This window comes from Atheta coriaria, unplaced genomic scaffold (assembly GCF_025399875.1).
Source record: "Atheta coriaria isolate IRGN ID8LTWV9N9 unplaced genomic scaffold, Caltech_Dcor_3.1 hic_scaffold_6_pilon, whole genome shotgun sequence".
NCBI lineage: Eukaryota > Metazoa > Arthropoda > Insecta > Coleoptera > Staphylinidae > Dalotia > Dalotia coriaria.
The window spans coordinates 14,231,549-14,251,355 of record NW_027045448.1 but is presented as its reverse complement, the minus strand read 5'-3'; the positions used below and the strand labels follow the sequence as shown (position 1 = coordinate 14,251,355).

The 19,807-nt window shown below is 39.5% G+C and overlaps 1 protein-coding gene and 1 long non-coding RNA gene across 9 annotated transcripts in view; one reads left to right on the top strand and one right to left on the bottom strand.

Moving 5' to 3' along the window:
- The window catches only part of LOC135794067 (glutamate receptor ionotropic, kainate 2-like), an 81,802-nt gene that overhangs the window by 1,662 nt on the left and 60,333 nt on the right, over positions 1–19,807 (bottom strand). For all 8 annotated transcript variants that reach the window (XM_065305204.1, XM_065305205.1, XM_065305202.1 and 5 more), the window contains 10 exons: positions 16,802–16,963; positions 9,033–9,284; positions 8,713–8,888; positions 8,388–8,606; positions 7,109–7,261; positions 3,498–3,701; positions 3,194–3,397; positions 2,824–3,027; positions 1,380–1,484; positions 532–789 (listed from right to left, as the gene is read on the bottom strand). In XM_065305204.1, the coding sequence (XP_065161276.1) occupies positions 532–789; positions 1,380–1,484; positions 2,824–3,027; positions 3,194–3,397; positions 3,498–3,701; positions 7,109–7,261; positions 8,388–8,606; positions 8,713–8,888; positions 9,033–9,284; positions 16,802–16,963 (1,937 nt within the window). The remainder of the gene's footprint in view (positions 1–531; positions 790–1,379; positions 1,485–2,823; positions 3,028–3,193; positions 3,398–3,497; positions 3,702–7,108; positions 7,262–8,387; positions 8,607–8,712; positions 8,889–9,032; positions 9,285–16,801; positions 16,964–19,807) is intronic.
- LOC135794075 (uncharacterized) lies at positions 18–14,541 on the top strand. The gene is made up of 3 exons (XR_010548791.1): positions 18–415; positions 9,374–9,590; positions 14,257–14,541. It is a non-coding gene; the product is annotated as an uncharacterized lncRNA (long non-coding RNA).

Genomic DNA, 19,807 nt, shown 5'->3' with positions numbered 1-19,807 from the left:
ATTTTGTATTATTTAAATTCACGCGCGAGAGAGGTAAACAAAACCGCTTTTTTGTGTGGTTGTTTACCTCCCGATCACGCCACTCGAGCGCGCGAGCGGAAGAGATAAGAAATCATGGTCAACGTGAACGTGCAAAACTGCAACTTGCTAGTTCAGTACGTGCGTGGTCATTGTCGTGTGCGTGTTACCAGTGCGTGAAAAATCCCATTACTTTAATAACGCGTTGCGGTTCGCGAAACATGAAGTAAGCACCCATCGAGGTTGGTGTCTCCGTATATGTGATTATCGTGTTGTGTATCTCATGTACTCGCAATAAACACACCATGGAAGACACGGAAAACACAGAGACAGAAAACCAACTCGCAACTCAACGGGTGCACAAGAATTCTCCATGCAAGAAACAACAAGTTCAAAGGTTAGTCATATAAAATATTAAAGTAGTGGGTATTTTACTAGAGGCGTATTTTTATGTGTGTGTGTGGGTTGTAATGATGAGAATGAGTGCTTAGTTCTTGTTTGAATTTGAACTACCTTTGGATTAAGATCGGAACCCTGCTGCATGAGTGTGCCGATTGTGAACCAGAACGAATTCGGCATCGAGAACTGATTCTCGATCGTTTCGTTCTCGATCTCGCACGGATGCGGGTTCTGCCATTCGTACGGCGAGAAACGGGCGACGATGAACATTGTTATCGACACGAGCACGTACGCCGAGAACACGTACATCCAAATGTCCATCGCTAGCGGGTTCATGAATGAGAACAGCTTGGTTTGCGGCGATGTCGGGACCTGCAAAACATCATGCAGGGCATTGAAGCTTCGATACGGTTATTCGGCTTCTGATAACAAGTCCCGATTAGTAATGGAATTTTTTCGTGTTTGCTAGTGTAAAAGACAAAATTATGAGTACACAAACATTGAAGATGCATAAAATATAGTTGAACCTGTGGATTAACACCGGAACACTGCCGCAGTAGAGTTCCGGTGACGAACCAGAAACTGTTCGCCACTGTGAATTGATTGACGAGTGCCCGGGAACGCTCCCACGGTCGAGGGTTTACCCACTCGTAGGGTGTGAAACGGGCAAGCGCGAAGAGCGTGAAAGACGCCATGAAAAACGCGCCGCTCGCGAAGATCCAGATGTCGACGCCGAGCGGATTCAGAAAGGCAAAGACGGCCGATTCTTTATCGGTCGGCACCTAAATTGAATTAAGCACGCATAAATTCGCTTTTATCACCTTCACGCGCTTCCAAGCTGATTACATGGAGAATGTACACAGAATCAGATTATTTTTTAATCAAATAAGTAGTTGTTGGCGAAATCACTACCTCGTAGAGTATCCAATTTCCAATATTTTCTATGGATTTAATTGACCTACCTTAAAAAGGATGCTGATGCCCAGGTTCATGAAGGGTTTCGTGAAGTCGATTACGCTCTCGCGCGCGTAATTTATCGTCATCGATCCGACGGCCAGGTCGGCTTTCTGCGAGTACACAAAAAGTACAAACACGGTGAAAGATTAATCGTGCACCGATGACATAGAAAACCAACACATTAGCCTACTTACAGAGAGTATAGTTTTTAGGCTACCTGCAGTACTTCTAACCTCACTAACCTCACTAGAGAGGAGTCATGTCTGAATATTTTATGCTAGCCAGGATAAATGCATGCGATATTATTGCCAAAAAGTACGAGAGGTTCTTCTTTTAATAACGCGCGCTCGACATTCAAATAAATTTGATTTATGCGGGCTTGGCGCACTTTTTACACTCTTTGAGGTTATGTGGTTGCATAGTCATAAATTCTCCTAAACTTGAAGGTTACGTCTAGTTTTTAGTGCTTTTTTCAAATGCCCGAGTAATGCCCAGAATATGACGTAATAATTCAATTCCGACTAGCATTCAATTCGAGCGGGGTGTATGTAAAGTGAAACGACTAGTTTTATCACGTCAGGTTAAATGCGCGTCCATAACCTCAATGGAAAACTTTTCGTGGCTAACCAGATGGATATTAAAATCCATAATTTAGGATTATAACGATTATGGCGCGAAATTAATTTTAATTAAATCGATTCGTAATTAAATCACGATTGCCATCATAATTTACACGTGCGTACAATCGGGGATTTCTCATTAAATAATCCTAGCTTCCTGTGAAATGGTCGTGTAGGCTCTAGTAAGTAATTATATTCTTTCTTTCATGCCACCTTTACGAATGCACCTGAATTAAATGCGCGCGTTGCGAATGTTGCAAATATCTCGGGGTTGTTTGTTGGTGAGCGTGGATTGTTGAAAGGTGCGAGCCGTTAATGAGTCCCGCAGGGAATCGGCGCGCGACGCTCAACGCCGAGCACGGAGAGATTAACAACAAGCGTGTGTAATCAGAATGCTCGAACGCTGACTGGCAAGTGCGCGGTAATTTCAACATGGCGACAATGTGGAATTAGGTAAAGTGGAGATTAAGCAGAAAAATATGATATTTCTCAAGAGAAATATGATATTTCTCATCTTCTTGATGCAAAAAATTAGAATTTCATGCATTTTAGTGGAAATTGATTAGTTTCTGTCATATTTATGGTGAAATTATGACGTGGGTCTAAAAATATGACTTGCATTGACTTTAATATCATTTTTCTACTTCTACTTTTTCCACAATTTCGAAACACGAAAAGTTACACTTTAGTCACGACCGTGACTAAAGTCCCATTTATCGCACTTGGTTCTTAATATAATATTTTTATTATTTCTGCACTTTGCCCGCGCGTGTGATAAACTTAAATTTGATAAACCACCGATTCTCTGCTTCGAATTTATTGTTGTTACCTTATCCATGAGTTGTCTAACGATACCGTTCCACTCGCCGGTCTCCAAATCAATTGCGCCGTACTTGCCGTCTGGTACAAGCTCGATGCGGTACTCAAAGCCGACCATTCCGGCGATCTCCTCCAGCAGGTCGATGCAGAACCCCTCGTAGCGCGCATTGCCCGCCAGATTCGGCTGACCTCTCATCATCACGTACGGTTGCTCCTAGCAGGCGTGGGGAGTGCGATTACAAGCGATTACAAGTCGATTTCAAGTACCACTAATCAAAGTAGTGCACAAACTAATTAATTAATCCTACGAGTTGACATGTAATAATAATAACTAAAATAATTAATTTTTCGGGTGGGGGAGTGGGGGTTGTAATGATTACATGCGTCATCAACTGAGCAACCATTCCGTTCCACTCGCCGGTATCCGGATCCTGAGCGCCGTACTTCCGGTCGGGTACTAAGTCCAACAGATAGTCAAAGCCCACCTCCCTGGAGATGCTCTCGAGGATGTCGACGCAGAAGCCGTAAAAGCGGCCGTTACCCGTGTAGTTTTTACCCCAGTGCATCATTACATAGGGTGTTTCCTTTATTTCAAGTTAAATATCATGCAAATAAGAGGTTTAAATGAAAAATAACAAAAAATAAATTTCAAACTTCACGTTTAGGGAAGTTTTGTTTGCTTACGAGAATAGTGATGACCACCAGGGTGACGTTCATCGTCCCCGGGTCAAAGAACGCGGCGCGATCTGTAATGTTCACGCCGGCGGCCGGATTCCATTCGCCGACTTTCACTAGCGCGTGCTGTTTGAGTTTGAGCAGGTCCAATTTGAACTGGATACGCCGTCCCTCCTTGAACTCGATCGGCCCGCTGAGCCCTTTGAATTCCACCTGGGTAAAGTATAAATCAACACAAGTATTAAATTACATTTAAGGTGTTACGCGTTCAATTTCCGAAAAATTTCGATAATAGACTCGTGCGGAAAAAGTTTCGGGGGGACCCAATGAATAAGAAACGTGACAAACTGTGATCTTTTTCCGGCTTGATGACGCGCAATTTACTAAACGAGCGCCATCTATTGAAAGATATGTCGCGTCGTTCGACAAATGGCGTCCACTTTCGTTGACTATTTTTTTTCTTCTTCGCATTGAAAGTGCGAAAGAGAAAGCGACATTAATAATAAAATTGCATTACTCAACAGAAAAAAAAGTTGAAATGTCAGTCAGTCACTCGTGTGAGTTATTACACGTCCGTAATTGACTTCGACATACTTTGACACATACACACGCATGTTTGACACGTGCGTACGCTTTGAAGCCGGCTGCGGGGGTGGACTTTTTAACGAGCTGCTAACGAATCAATATGGCGTCGGATGCGTGTAGGCGCGTTGGGTGGCGGTTATTAAATTTCGCGCTCATTGTCGTCGGGGTGCATTATCATCCCTTGTGTGCGCTCATCGAGCGCGACACTCCATTTAAACGCGTTTTGTCAGTTATAGTGTGAATGATGTGAATGGGGGTTAAATTGCCCGAAGCAAGCGCTCAGGAATAGTCTCATCGACGTGAATGTATGCAACTTTAATTGTTTCTTTAAACACAGTGTATATCCACTTGTATATGCTAGTAATTTATGTGCATGGTATGATTTTAATTTGGCGAAACAACCTTACGTGCTTCAACGGGAGTTGTTAGTGTGGACGAAGGCGAGGAATGCATAAATTCGGGAACAAGCGGGTTACAAACGCGTATAAATTATTTACCAGCAAGCTAGCAGCGCATTTTTACGCCGATTAATGTATTCATTAAGCATTTAAACCGCAGATAATAGCTGGCCGGGACGGGATGGTGGGACCCTTGTCCCGGGACCACCTCTCGGGACCTTCATCACGAATCCCGGCAAACACTTAGTTCCTGTGCGCGGGAAGCTTCAACCATAATTATTCTCATATAAGCACAATGAAATTTATTTTCGACAACCGCGTCTTTCAAACATTGTTTTCAAAAGAATGGAAAAAACACAGCTTAATATCATGATTCATGTATTTTGTACTTGGATTTAATTTATAATCATTTAAAAAGCGTCGTGGCGGCAAATTAAGGATGAAAGCAAGTTTTATGTGAAAGCAAGAAAATGAAATAAAAGAATTCGCAGGAAGAAATTTGCGCGCGCGCTGGATTTTAAAGAGAAAAGAGCTTTTGTTCGCCGCTGTAAGAAGAACAAAGTGTTGTAAAACGCTTTTGGCCGACGTTCAAAACCACCCCTTCATAAAAAATAACAAACAAGTGAAAAATTTGACACAAACACATACTACATTACGCGCAATATCTTAAAATATAACAAAAATTCACAAAAAATCACTTTGTTGAAGCGTGAAACTCAACATAACCCTATCTTTGTAAGTTTGTATTAAATTTAAACTAGTTTTTTGGGTATATTGTATTTGCAAAAATTGGCCAAGACGCCGGGGAAGTTTTTATTGTGACAACAAACGCGCTAAAAATTTCCCCATCCGGGCGCAAAGATAGTAATCCTCTTCGCGAACGTAATAAAAACCACTCGGCTCGGAATTCACTTCTGGAGTAAGTTTCGGAAGTAAAATCTCCTTGCTTACATTCATGCTGCTTCGTTGAGAGAGTTTATGATTTCATATTAAAGCATTAAACATTCAACATTCAAGTTTCGACAACAGAACATAGTCGAGGGGTTAGAGATTTAACTATATGACAAAGCGCAAGAAAATTGAAACCACTATACGCGCGCATTATAAAAGTTTGCGAACAACAATAAGTTAACAAAACACAACACAATGAACAACTGCGAACTGTCATAATAAAAAGTTGTGCAAAGTTTGTGCGTTTGAAGAGGTTTCCAGTAAGTTTTCTAGTTTTGATTGATGAAATCAGATTATGGCTAGTTAATGTACTACTATAGGAGGATGTACAGGGTGTTAAAGAATATTTTTTAAGTAAAAATTCAATTTTTAAGTTTGAAATGAAGAAATTCATGGACTGAGTAAGTCTTCTAGTTTTGATTGATGAAATCAGATTATGGCTAGTTAATGTACTACTATAGAAGGATGTACAAGGTGTTACAGAAAGTATTTTTAAGTAAAAATTCAATTTTTAGGTTAAATATCGAAATTCGTGGACTGAGTAAGTTTTCTAGTTTTGTTTGATGAAATCAGATCATAGCTAGTTAATGTACTACTATAGTAGGATGTACAGGGTGTTTCAGAATATTTTTCAAGTAAAAATTCAATTTTCACTTTTAAAATGTTGAAATTCATGGGCTGAGTAAGTTTTCTAGCTTTGTACTACTATAGTTGGATGTACAGGGTGTTACAAATTTTTTTTTCACTAAAAATTCAATTTTTACGTTGAAAATGTCGAAATTCCTGAATTGAAGTTGTTGAACAAACATAATTAGGCTGTCTACGCCCGGGATTGTTTACGCACCCCCACTCATGCACCCTTTACGACATCCCCCACTTACAACAACACATTGTCCCCAACATACTCGCGTGCAAATCGTAATGGGAAGACGTTGACGAGGGAATGTTGGGAAGATGCCCGATGGAGATGTTGACGTGCTGAGTTAACCGCATTAACATAATAGCAATTACAAACTGGAGTTGAATCAAATCAACTCAAACTCAAGCCGCACGTCAAGCGAATCTCAAGACACTCGATAAATACAAGTCATTAGTGGACATTACGACTTTGACATACAGTGTGTTCATATGGAGATTGAATTAAATTAAATATGATGCACGTAAATCGAATATTCCGCCGACGGCGTGCGAGATTTTCGTGCGCGGAATGCGAAAACTCAAATCTCACTATTCGCGACGCGTAGATTCTGTATTATTGTATTTATGTGCGTACAACCTTCATGTATTATGCAACGTTCAAGTTCTCTCCGCATGGGTGTTGCGGTTGGGCGCAAAAGTGAGGAAAAGGCGGAATTATATGTATATGAATGGTGGATAAGATAAACTGTGGGATTTAGGCGAGTGCGTGACGTGGTTTCTGTCAACTCGATATATTTTTAATCCAACCCTGTGGAAATATCTAATCATGCAGACAAACGACGACCGTGGAAAGTTAAAAACATAACTTGATAACTTTATAAAAACTTTTCATCATCTACGCCGCCAAAGCCCGGCTTATATACGAGTAAGTCATCGGAAAAGAAAATTTAAAATTTGAATAATTAGAATATTGAGGGCGAATTAAAATGCGACGGCGAGAAGGACGGAAGAAGTCATGGTGGTGGAAGTGAGTCTTCTGCTACTCACCGCATTGATGTAATTAATGAGGCTCAGTCCGCCGTCCCAGGGCTGTTCTCTGTCGCAGGACACGTTCGACAGCTTGAGGGTGTGCGACTGCTCCAGAGTCTGCAGGCCGATTGAGAACACGAACACTGAGTCGTACATCAATGCTGCTTCCGCCTAAAGTTGAAAAAAGAAATTTTCGTTCAAAATTTAATTTTTTTCGTTATTCATTCAATATTTGCATGGAAATAATCCAAAATCACAAAATAAATAAAACTATATTGTATAAACAGTTTGTGTTCGTGATGATAAAATTTTCGCACGATAAAAAGTCAAAACAAACATTTGGCGCGCGATTTTTGGCGTTACCGCGATTGCCAATTGTACAAACGTGCGGGTAACGTGGTCAACTGACCGTATTACCCGAGTGAGGGGTTTTCAGGGCCTGGTTTGGCGCGTGGCGTGTGTTTTCCAGACATCTGCACACTGCCTCGACCGCGAGCACACGCCCGAATAGCGATAATAAATCAGCAGGCACACGAGGGTGGTTTGTGCACTGTGTTATACCTGCAGTCCCCAGGAACGTAAGTTCAGACCTCTCTGCATCATTGAGCATCCCCACAGCGCGCGTACGTTTGGTCACGCATATTATTATTATCGATGGCTAACCAAACGTGTGGTGTGCGTGTAGATGTAGAGGAATCGAGGGAAACACAAATCAATGTGCCTAGACTAGTGTTATTCTGATGCCGGGGTGAGTGCAGGGATTATTTGACTTTTGAGTTTTAAGTTTCGGGGCGTGTGGATGAGGTTTCGCGCAATGTTTTCGACCGCAGCCGCCGGAAATGACTGTTAAACGGATCGACGTTATGCCCGCGATCGGATTACCGCCTCACGGCGATTTAAATCTCGTATTTCACGCGCGTTGTCCACGATTGATTTTCGAATTATCGTTTTGTGGTCGGCGGCGTGGAAAATGTCCGGTTTTAACGGAACTGCGCGATTATTTCGAAAATTGAAAACAATTGGAGGGCTATTTTGACAAATTAGCTGCAAAGTACAGACTTGACTGCGTGCCAAAGACACGTATCATTAAAATTAACATAATCAACGAAGTCTAAGGTCTTCAATTACGTTGAAATAAATTTTTAGAAAATTAAAAGGTCCGGAGACTGAAACCGCAAGCAATTGAACTTTACAAAAACAATTACTTGTGGTTTTGCGGTATGTTAAGTATTCACGGGTGTGTTATGCGTTATGCGAATATAATAAACGAGGAATGCAGCCATATCAATACACCGACCTGAATAAAGGACGAATTGAAAGAGACGCTCGGCGCCGGCGGTTGAAAACGCGCCATATCTCGAAGCACCTCTTGTACGCCCAGGTCGTCGACGTCCACGACGCGGAACGCCGTCATATTGACGAAGTTGTATTTGAAGTCCTCCAGATCGAACGTCTCGATGTCGAACGTCGTGAAGAGATAGTGATATTTATAATCGTTCATTTGCAATTGTAATATCTGCGAAAAAAATGATAAATCGCTATAGAAAAAAACATAAAACATGATAAAGCGTCATCCTGCTGTGTGGAGTTCGATTTTTCAAAAAGCCATGCACACGTCTTACGCCTTTGAGGAAGTGATGCATGTTCGTGGGCTTCGTGTCGATGACAATGTTGTGAATCTCCTTGCTTTTGATCTCTTTGAGGACGGCGCGATATGTGTCCGGATCGGCTTGGCGAATATGAATCTCTAGGTCCTTGTTGTGTGGCGAGCGCACCAACTCTCGTAGTTTTATTAACCCTGCAATAATAAAGTCAAAAATATTAAAAATATAATTTTTCTACTTTATCCACGGTTTTGAGACGCGAAAAGTGACACTTTAATCACGATCAGCCATAGCCGTGACTAAAGTATTTTAGTCACGGGATAGAATTTCAAACTCACCATAATCTTCTTCGTAAATAATAGCAACCCGTGTCCAGTTTAAAAAGGACATGACGTCCTGAAAAGCAGCATTGAGAAGATGCTGCGCCGGATGTAGATTGATGGAGAACTCGCGAACATCGGTGTCGAGATCCAGGCGCGCCTCCAGGTGCGGAATATCGAGGGCGTCGCATATCGAGTGAATATGTGAGCCCAGCATAGGGTCTGAAGGACCAAACACCGCTTGCACCCCAAATCGTACTTGATTACAAGCTGCAAAACAAAAACATAAGATATTTTGAGATTATGCATGGAAATGACAGGTTTGGAGGTAATTTTAACAAAAACTATGTTATTTCCAGTTTCGCCGTGGCTTTCCTGGAGATGTGACTGAATTGGAAGTGAATTGGAAATGGTCCAAGTTCGGCGGTGATCCTGCAAAACAATATTAATGCCAACTGCGCACCACGAGCAGCACCAGCACCACGCTCGACATGTTTTATTACATCGCGCGCCTGCCGCACATTCCTATTTAGTAAATGGCGGAGTTTGGAGGTTATCTGGAGCGTCGAAAACTTGGTAAGTCAGCAACCCAAAGTACTGATAAATATGAGAGATGTACATTTGCCTGCTTGCCAATTCCCTGTATTCTTTACCTCGCCGAGTAAAAAATGTAAAGGGACATTCTACGGTTAGTAATACACTTCCACTAGTCCAAGGACCAGAGACTAGTTTGAGTGTTTGGAGTCGGAGTTGGGTTTTATCAAAATTCGGTTACTCCCGGCGCGCCGACAACACTAATCTGTAATAGCGTGTAGTCCCCGGCTACTTTATGCCACCTCTAACTAAATAACTTCGTTAAGTGCATTCTGGAGCGCGTCCAAAAAGGTCTGAAAGCCGGGCTTCACCGCGAGCATCACCGATTCTACTACTATCTATACTCGGAGACTTGTTCAACCAGCAGGAAACCAGCAGCACTATGCGCGCTTGTATTTTGCGTGGATGGAACATTTCCGGAGCAAACGCGAAAATCACACAGAAACTTGATTAATACGTATAGACCTCACTCGCAGACACTGTCAAAAACTAGTCGCAGCATTTAAAAGTTATTTTCTAGTTGTACTTCCGGTTATAGTTTTGTTTGTGGCGCGCGATGTTTATCGCAAAAGTTGCCGAGGATTACGTTTCGCTTCAATGTGTTGCGAAGAATTTAATAAAAGAGCAAAAATAGCAAAACTCAGCGCATGGAAAAGTTTCGCAACTCGGAGACTCTTGGCGTGCACGTCTTTGCATGCGCAGCAAGTGCACCTTGCACACGATTCAGTAACGCTTGAGTTACCTTGGATTTTTCTTTCTGAAACTTCCGTCTTTGTTTCGTGGCTTTCAATTTAAAACTTCGTCGGCGACTTTTAAATCGCTTTGTTTCATTTATACGTTTCGGTTATTGTGAGCGTGATAAATGTGCCGCGCACATCGCCATCTTGATTTTGCGATTAATTACTGAAACTAACCTTCAAATACTGAGGCAATAGACTTGACTGTTCAAGTCGAATTCAGGTGAAAAGGGGGATCCTCGAGTGCAGCAATTAAACTCTCGCACTTCCAAAGTTTACTTTCGTTCGCGCGTCTCGCGCGCGCGAAACGGATTCTTTGATGCCATTAACGCGATTAAGGGGATTCGCCCGGGCGCCCCCTTTGGGTTTACCCGAAGCTTTCCCGATTCGCACCGCCGGCATATTGGTGATGTCTGCACACCTTTGTGGGTAGCGATCTGATTGAATTTAGACTTTATCGAGTTTACTCAATTTAACTATGCTGGATATCAGATTTTAAGAGTTTTTCCTTCATAAATACCAACAATAATCACAAGTGGTTGGGATAATATATAATGCTTTGTATTAAATCATCCCCGTTAGTATGATTTGAAGTTATTCGAGCGGGTTTGTCTCCCAAAGCGGGTTATCACCTCTTTATGTACCCCAGCGCTAGTAAAGCGACGAGTGTAAATCTTTATCATAACAGATTCCCGTTGGCTCTAATTTGATGACTCGTAAAACCACCCTCGCAACCTTTTTTCGGCCATTGTGCACGTTTTACGGGCCAACACTCAAAATCCAACCCAAAATGTCCTGCGTACAGTCGTGGTGGTGGATCGAAAAGTAGTGAAAAAGTATTTTATAACATCGTCAACACCGGCAACCAGAAAGAACTGCTCCTTGGGCGCGCGGGGGTGGGAGGTGAAAGAAGTGGGGAAGTAGAAAAAGGAGGCGAGTACGTGATAAACATTTTTCACGCCGCGATGTAGGGAAGCAAAGCTCTGACGTGACTTGTGGGAAGCGCTTAACGATGAAAAAATATTGAAGATAAAAAATGTTGTAGATGTGGAAAATTCATTGCCAACATGGTATTAATGTGATAAATAGGTGGCCAATTAATTTGTCTTTACACGGGAAGTGTTGAGTTGATAAAAATAAATTAATTAACTCAAATAAATCATCAAAACGTAATTTTAACATAAAATTTCGGAAAATTTTCTTAATAAAATAATTTTACGCACAATTTACAACTATAAATCACCAAATCAAAAGTTAACAATGTTTAGCATTCATGCGATGTCTTACAACTTACTTTTTTCCCTCAACTTTTTTTGCTCTTTACTTTTTTGAAACTTTTTTCCACATTCCCAACACGAAATGCTCGGTGTGTCTCATGTAATTCTTCTACGACCAGTTTGATACGTGTTTTTCGCCTGGATTTTTATAAAACAAGATAGTAGGAAGTAGGAAGATTGAGACTGACGGGGCGCAGTTGACAAAGCCTTTGGGAGGCTAAGATTCGCCTGTCTTGCGTGCCACAACGATCCAACAGCATCGTTTGTATGTTCATGTACCAAACAGAAAAACAAGCACATTTTTATGTTCGTTTACGTTTACTTTTTTTTCCTCTCATCCCAAAGTAATTTCCGCGCAAAGTAAAGCGAAAAAACGCCGAAGAGATTGAAAAAGTGGTTAAATGTTTGGAATTAAATTACGGAAATTGACTTTTTACGATTTTCTGCGTGCGAGGGAATGTAATAAGAGGCTTGTGGATGCGAGTGTACTTTTCTGGCAATCGAGTTTAATTAGCCGAAATTTGCTTGTGCGATGTGAAGCGCAAAATGCGTATTAAATTAATTTTTTGTTGGTTGGCGGAGGAAAATTTGATTACGTCCAACTCAGGTAAGTCAGGTGAGATCAAACACAAACTTTGCCACGCGGTTAATTAAATTAAATATTTTTTTGTGAAATGTTTGCGAAATCCAATTTTGTATAACTGTCAGGCACTTAAAACGAAACCCGCGCGCATAATTTATAAATTTATTGATTTGCGTTTTACGTCCGCGTTCGCATTCATTATTAACGGTGCCATTTTGAAAATATGTTTGGTTTAACTAGCGTAGCCTGCGAATTAATCATGCGATGTGCCAGGCTCATGCTTCTATCTCCTGGTGCAATATTATTTATAGTTGCGTCGAATATGGCACGACCGTAAATACTAGCAACAACTGCATTATATTGGCTGGCAGTTACAAATGATGGATCAAAAGCAAATCAGGAAGTTTTGAAAATGTCACGTGTCACCCAGTTAGCAAGTTAACTAGTTAACAAGCAATGTTATTCTGGTGGTTGTGGAAAGTATTGGTTGGATTGTGTCTACGGGTCTACTAGGCCTATGTCAAAAGTGCGCGGGATTGAGTCGTGAATTGTGAGCGAGGCAAAAGTCTAAAGAAAGTTTCCCCCGGCTGGCAAGCCGTCTTCAGCATGATTAACTGCGAGTTTAAGACCCTCTTGCGGCCGCTTGCAGGCCCTGCGGGTCTTAGGTCGAAGCGAATTAGAGAAAAACTTTTTTGCCCTGTTTGAAACAACAAGAACCCTTCTTTTCTCCGCCAGCATTCCGATTCGCAAACAGGGCCGTTCGGGAGCGGTTTCAATTAGCATTAATCAACTGTCAACTGTCCTGTCATAACTTATAAACCAAAGTATTCATGAAGACATGAAACATTTTTGTTGGGTATCTTGACTGATTTGAAACAAATTTCAATTTTTATTATTTAATCGTCAAATACTTCTAAACCTTTAACACACTAAAGTATTGCAACCAGTTAATATTATAAATTGTATGTGATGGGCTCAGCTATGGGTTTTTGTATTGTTTTGTTTATTGTGTTTTGCATTGCTGCATTGCCGTGTCGTACCTGTGCCCTCTCCCTCTTTCTCATTTCAATCGCAGGTAGAGATTCAACTTATTTAGTTTCATATCTCGGTTCGTCAGTCGATTCGTACGCGTTCTACTGGCACGTGTATCGGGATTTGAATCCAGTAAATTGCTATATATTCGGGGAACAATCGTTGGCGTTCAGTTATAATTGAGACATAAGATATTGTGGTACTAAATAATTATGTCTAGAGTGTTTGTTGACCGCGTCAAGAGCATTTAATTAAAATATTAATCCGGAATTTTAAGTTATTTTTGTGGTTTTCTAACGCGTGATAAAACTAATTTCCTCTGCCGGTTTAATATTTGTTTTATTCGCTGCTTGAATTAAATCGCGTTGAAATTTACCGTGGATATCTAAATTTCATCTCACAGATTTCCACTTTAAATAGCCTATCTGATAGAAATTGGTCTGTAGATTAAGACGCTGCGATCAGATCCTAATTATCTCTTTTAGTTTACGAGATATTCGCGATTGAATAAAATGGGCAAAATTGCAAAATGTCACTTTTTAGCACTTTTAGTCGCGTTTTTCGACCTTTTACTGTAGGAAATATAATTATTTTATATTTTTGTCTGATAGAGAATCTTCCAATCTTTCATAATCAACAATTCGTTAGTAGCTATCTCTTTTAGTTTAAGAGATATGAATTTTTGAAAATCGTCGAAAAAAAGTATCAAGCACCCCCCCCCTTGGCAATTTTTTCTTGCGAAGCGATTATTTGATAATTTATGAAAAGTTGTGTTGGAACATTCTGTTCCTGATGAATCCTTTCTTCGATTTTCATGATGTTTCCTTCAATTTACAGCGGTAATCAATTTGTACTAATTTCAGCCTCCGTGAATTTTTAGGAAGTACCCTTAAATTGTTGATAAATAAGGTTGTTTTTGATAATTTTTAAAAAGTCATTGTCAAAAGTTTATTAATTAAAAGTGATTTGTTTGAGTTTCTCGAGACGAACTGTTATTAAACTTGTTTTCTTTGTTTCAGCACTTGTCGCAAATCTCCGATGCAAGATAGCCAGGTAAAGCAATAACTAAATTATTAAATTATTAATTGGACATTAATTGGCAATTTGTTATCATCGAATTAATGTTAGTCAAATATCTGGTTGTTCTGTTCGCGATCGCGTTGATCCAGACAAGCATCAGTAGTGACAAGTGACAATACACGTGTTTTGGTCCGATTATTCAGTAAACGCGCATTCCATTTCTTTATACTCTAGTCCACATGGATAATAAAGAATAAATAAATAAAGATGCAGAATTGAAAGAATTATTTTTTGATTTTTGTATCACCCTGTATTACACTTTTTAATAATTCTCAGCAGCAGGAAAAAGGTAAAAATTTAAACTTATCGTCGTTGTTTCCGTAATTCTCTAAAAATTTGTTTGCAATGTTCATGATTTTATTTTATATCACCCTGTATAACACTTACCCTTAATATCAAGTAATAATTTGATTATTTCGGTGTTTCTCTTCTAGTGTTTGAAATTTCCTTTAAAATGTGTGTGTTTGGGTTTTGTATCACCTTGTATAACAATTTTCTTTACTGTCCTGCAATACCTTTTTTACATATAAGTTTCTTTTCGCAAATTTTGAGTTTTTTTTTAGTTAGTTTTCCTATTTTGTAACACCCTGTATATTAATTTTCTTTTAAGTCCCTCAGAAAATGCGCGAGGCTGCATGATTTTAAGTATTTTTCTTTTTAGATGTTGCATTTTCATTTTGAAACACCCTGTATATTAGTTTTCTTTCACATGTAGCGAAAAAGGCAGAAAATATGTCGGTATCTTTATTGTGTTATTCTTGTAGGACTTAGTCACATGTGGAGGCTGGGCTAAGTCGTGAGACGTGTCTCAACATGTCCGCATGTGCACGAGAGGCTAAACTGGTATGGTTGATATTAAAATGTAAATTTAAATGTCTAAATTTTTATTGTACTAGTTTACATATGTAAAACATGTCTTAATAAAGAGAGGAAACAAGATATTGCGACTTCTATTTTCTGTGCACCCCTTCTATCATTTCAGGAACAGGTAGGTAAGGACTTGGAAAGTATTTCTCAGTTGTTAGTCGACTCTAGTAGAGGCGACACTTGAAATATTTTTACAAGTCCTTATCTGGGTTGTCCTTATAAGGAGTTCCCCCTCTCAGGGGATGATCCCCCACCATAAAAATTGTTGATATGCCTAAGAAATCCGGGGATGAAGCGCAGAGACATCGTAGCTGTAGGTTGGGCCGGGAGCAATGGAAGAATCGAAGCAGTGGGCGATCGACCAGAGCGCCGGAGGCGCTCTGGGAGATCGACCGTAGACTGTCTTATAACGACACGTGCCAAAAAATTTAAGACTTCTGCCACTCCTGTCTCGGAGTGACTCTTTCTATCCCTGCTCTCTCTTATGTCTCTAACTCTTACTCTTCTTTTTCGTCTTCTCTACAACCCCTCTCTCTCATTCATCCATCTTCTATGTTACTTTCCTTGCTTTGAACTCTAACTTCTTATTCTTATTTATTCTTATTTGAATTCGAATTTCGTTGCACAGGCAACCCACATTTCTCGAATTTATTTTCATATTTAAGAAAAATGCCTTTAGAATCTGGGTATAGATCCGAGGACCCCTAGCATACCAAATGCATGCATATACCACTGAGCCATTCAGCTCTCTTACTTAAGTCTATTTGTTTCTTCTATATATATTGTTGTTTTTATTAAATTTTTAAAAACAACCTTGAGTAAACACGTGCCCCTATGTTATTTAGAGGTATACATACAGTTACGACTGGAAACATAGCAGCAAAGAAAATATATGTAAATGCCTATAAACAGAATAAAATAAAGAAAAATAAAGAAGCATACAGTTTAACAAAAGATTATTTATTTAAAATATACATATATCCTATATACTAGGATACATCTCGCGTAAAATATAAAATAATACCATGTTAAAAGCAATAGCAAATAATCGGTGACATAAAATTACAAATTAAAATATATAAATCAAGTTAAATCTGTAATAAAAAAATAACAGAAAATAGCTTGTTTTACGTCTCTCACAATTTATAAGTCAGTATGATTCAAACTAAAATGCAAATTCTCTACCACGACTTCTTAACGGCAACTAAAAATACTAAAATTACCAGTACCCCGTCGGTAGCTCTATTTTACTAAAGCAAATCAAGTGAATTAAAAGTGAACTGACCCACGAAGGCTGAGACATAAAACATGGCCTCATCAATCATCTCAAAAAAATCCCGTAGCATATTTACAAATATAAAGCGTTTCCATCAGCTCCAACGGCTGATCCGCGCGCGGAACATAACAACGGCACCAGATTGGTGCGATGATATAATCCGAACGCTGAATGTTTGATCACTTTTCCGGTCGGCAGCTCGATCGGCAGCGTATTTTAACGTTCGTTTTGCTTGGATAAATATTCGTCAAAATGCCAAGGAATTATGTATACCACATGTCCAAATATAATTTTATTCGCAATATACCCCAACATCATCATTTCGTTCAACTAAATATTACCTTTTTTGCTGGCGTGAAAACTGTCATCCTTGGGAACATACTGTATGTCGTAGACGAGTGTCGTGTGCGGTAACAGCGTTTTATCCTTGTTGATCTTGTGCACCGCGTATCGAAATGCCAGCTCGGCGATGCTGCCCTTTTGCTCCTGTGTGAATATCGCCCCTGCAAAAAACACAAAACTAAAAATCAATCCCAAATTTAGAAAATCACGGCGCTGAATAGACGGAAAGATATTCCATATAATTCTATCAACATTAATGTCGTGTTAACACCAATAAAATCCCCGATTTCAATGCGCTGTAGCAATTTGAGCACGTTTTCAATATGGCTGCAAACACAAACACATTTATGTCCATGGCGCACCGAAGGCGGTATTTATTCGTGTAGTCGTTTCCGGTTCAAGGCTTCGGTGTAACACGGTTTTACATAAATGCGATTTCCTTACAGAACGAACGGGCGCAAACATAAACATCAACTGGAATCGGAATAGGAATGCAAACGCACAACTACACACATAATTGAACATAACCTAACACGAGCATAAACATTAACGGCGGGCTGTTGCACTAGTTCCACGTTTGTGTGTACGTGTGTGCAATGATTCAACTAAACATAGGATAACAGATGTTACAACGTGTTGGAGGTTGGAAACTCTGATTGAACTGATTTAATATGATGTCGCACGCTGACAAACCAAGACGAGAGGATTGATAATTTAATTTCGAGACCTCATTTCCGCCCGAGGCCCGGAACGACGTCATTTCAGATGCTGGAATTACATCCGGTTTGAATCTTTTGCTGTACTTAGTTATAGCAACATTATTTCGGAAAAAAATGTGACCTTATTGAGGAGACATACGCGTGTACGAACGGAATAAGAGTTTGGGTCAAACTTAAATCTTTCGCGTAGATCGTTATTTTTTTTTGTCTGACTGTGGAAGCGGAATGGACTAATTGTCCGCATCGCATTTATTAGGTCGTAAGTACGCGGGCGGCTCTCGATGATTACGAGCTCTTGCGCTGTCACTCGGCGCAATTAACGAATCCCCTTGATGGCGACCGCACGGAGCAAAAAGCATCAAGCGAGCGCTTTGTTACATCACCATTGACGCGGAACGCGGAAAGAATCGCAAAGAGCAATCGACGAGACGCAAACAAATGAATTTTCTTATAGCGCTTAACTACTCGGTAGTGTTTCAAAGGGCTATCAAGAATCACATCTGCACAAATAAAATGCATATAAAAAACAAAGTTTTTAGAAATGTGAATTTTAAATTTAAAACCGGTATTTTTTTTAAATATTAAAAAATATCGGTATTTGAATTTAAAAAAAAAACGGTATTTTACATCCCTACTATCGGAATATCGGTATTTATACTAATATTTTATGTTCGACGATAGATAGACAACTAAATATACATACATTCTAAAAACACCAATGCTTTGACTTGCGGTATAAGTCCCGAACATGTGAAATAAAGTATTTGTACTTACAATAACAATGGTTGTATCGACAACTGAAATGATAATAGTTTTTTGAAAAAACTAAATCTCCACTGATTTAAACTAAACTTTTCCCCGGTGATAATAAAAACGTTTCAGTTCTAAACGCGGCAAGCGTAACATTTTAACGTGTTCACGTTCGCCTCGCGCGCGCCTGTCGGCTGTAATTCAATCCCAGATTCCTTCTCCCCATCACCCGACGAGAATTCGATCGCTTGCTTGCAACACTGCACTCAATGTTCGTACCAATATGTTACCGTCACGTTGCCGCTCACAACGGAGCATCGACCAAAACTAAAGTGATACGCGTCTATCACTCGAGCGATGCATATTGCAACACAATGCATTTATATGATTATGATTTATATCGGCGCAACTTTACTTTATATTACTTTATGTCATAAAATTTCAAAAAAATAAATCTGTTTAAATGATTACACATTTTTTATGGCACTTTTTTTACGATCACAAAGGCCGCTCGTAAAAAAATAAGAAATGAATTACTTTCCCTCCTCCTTCCAAAATGTGCCGGATGTATGAAAAAAGGATGCCGGGGAAGGATGTAAAGCCTTCATCGCACTTTAATAATATAAAAAAGCAACGTTTCACAAAAAAAGAGGAATTTTACTATTTTTGCATAACTAAAATATAAATTTAAAAAATTAATCCGAAAAATATTTTCGCGCGCACAAACGAAGGTAATGTAGAAAAAAACTGGGTCTGGAATTAATGATCTGTGCAGGATTGTAAAAGCGTTTGTGTGTGTATGTATGTGTGGAAAGGTGTAGGACCTAAACTGTGAGTTGTAAACACCGCCTACGTCCATATCATTACAATTTGAAAGTTGCAAAAAATACACGCCCACACTCAGCTAGGCACGTGCCTTGTCCGAGCTATATGGGTTTTCATCGCCCGAGGGAATCAAGGCGTGAAGTTCGTTACACATTTCATACAAAACCTATACTTCCTTTATACTTTCTAAGATACAATGTGTGAAAAGAAATTATTTTTAGCAAAAAATAACAAGAAAAAAAAATTATTTTAAAATCTGGTAAAAAAAAAACTGAAATTCCTCTAATTTCAAACTATAAAAATGAACACCCTGTATATTTAATAAACCTATGCCCATAGGGAGAACCCTTTGAAATATACATCTTCTCAATAACTGAAATTGAGGTTAGGTTAGCTTTTGCACCATTTCTCATTAAAAAACACAATCGCACGCAAACATAACCTTGAAATGTTACGTAACTAACCTCAAAAGATAACAAGGACCCCGTTTTAGTCAGCATGTCACTAGATTATGCGCCGTGGAAACGCAAAAGCAAAAGAACTTGATTTATTATATTATCATGCACGAAAGGATGAAAAACAGCGAAAGATGCTGGAGAAAAACAAACCGGAAAGTCAATTTGATGAATGAGTTGAGGCCGTGGTCAAATATTAAAAAAATAATCAGTGAGGTAAAAAATTCAGATTAGAAATCATCGGAGCAAAAAATAT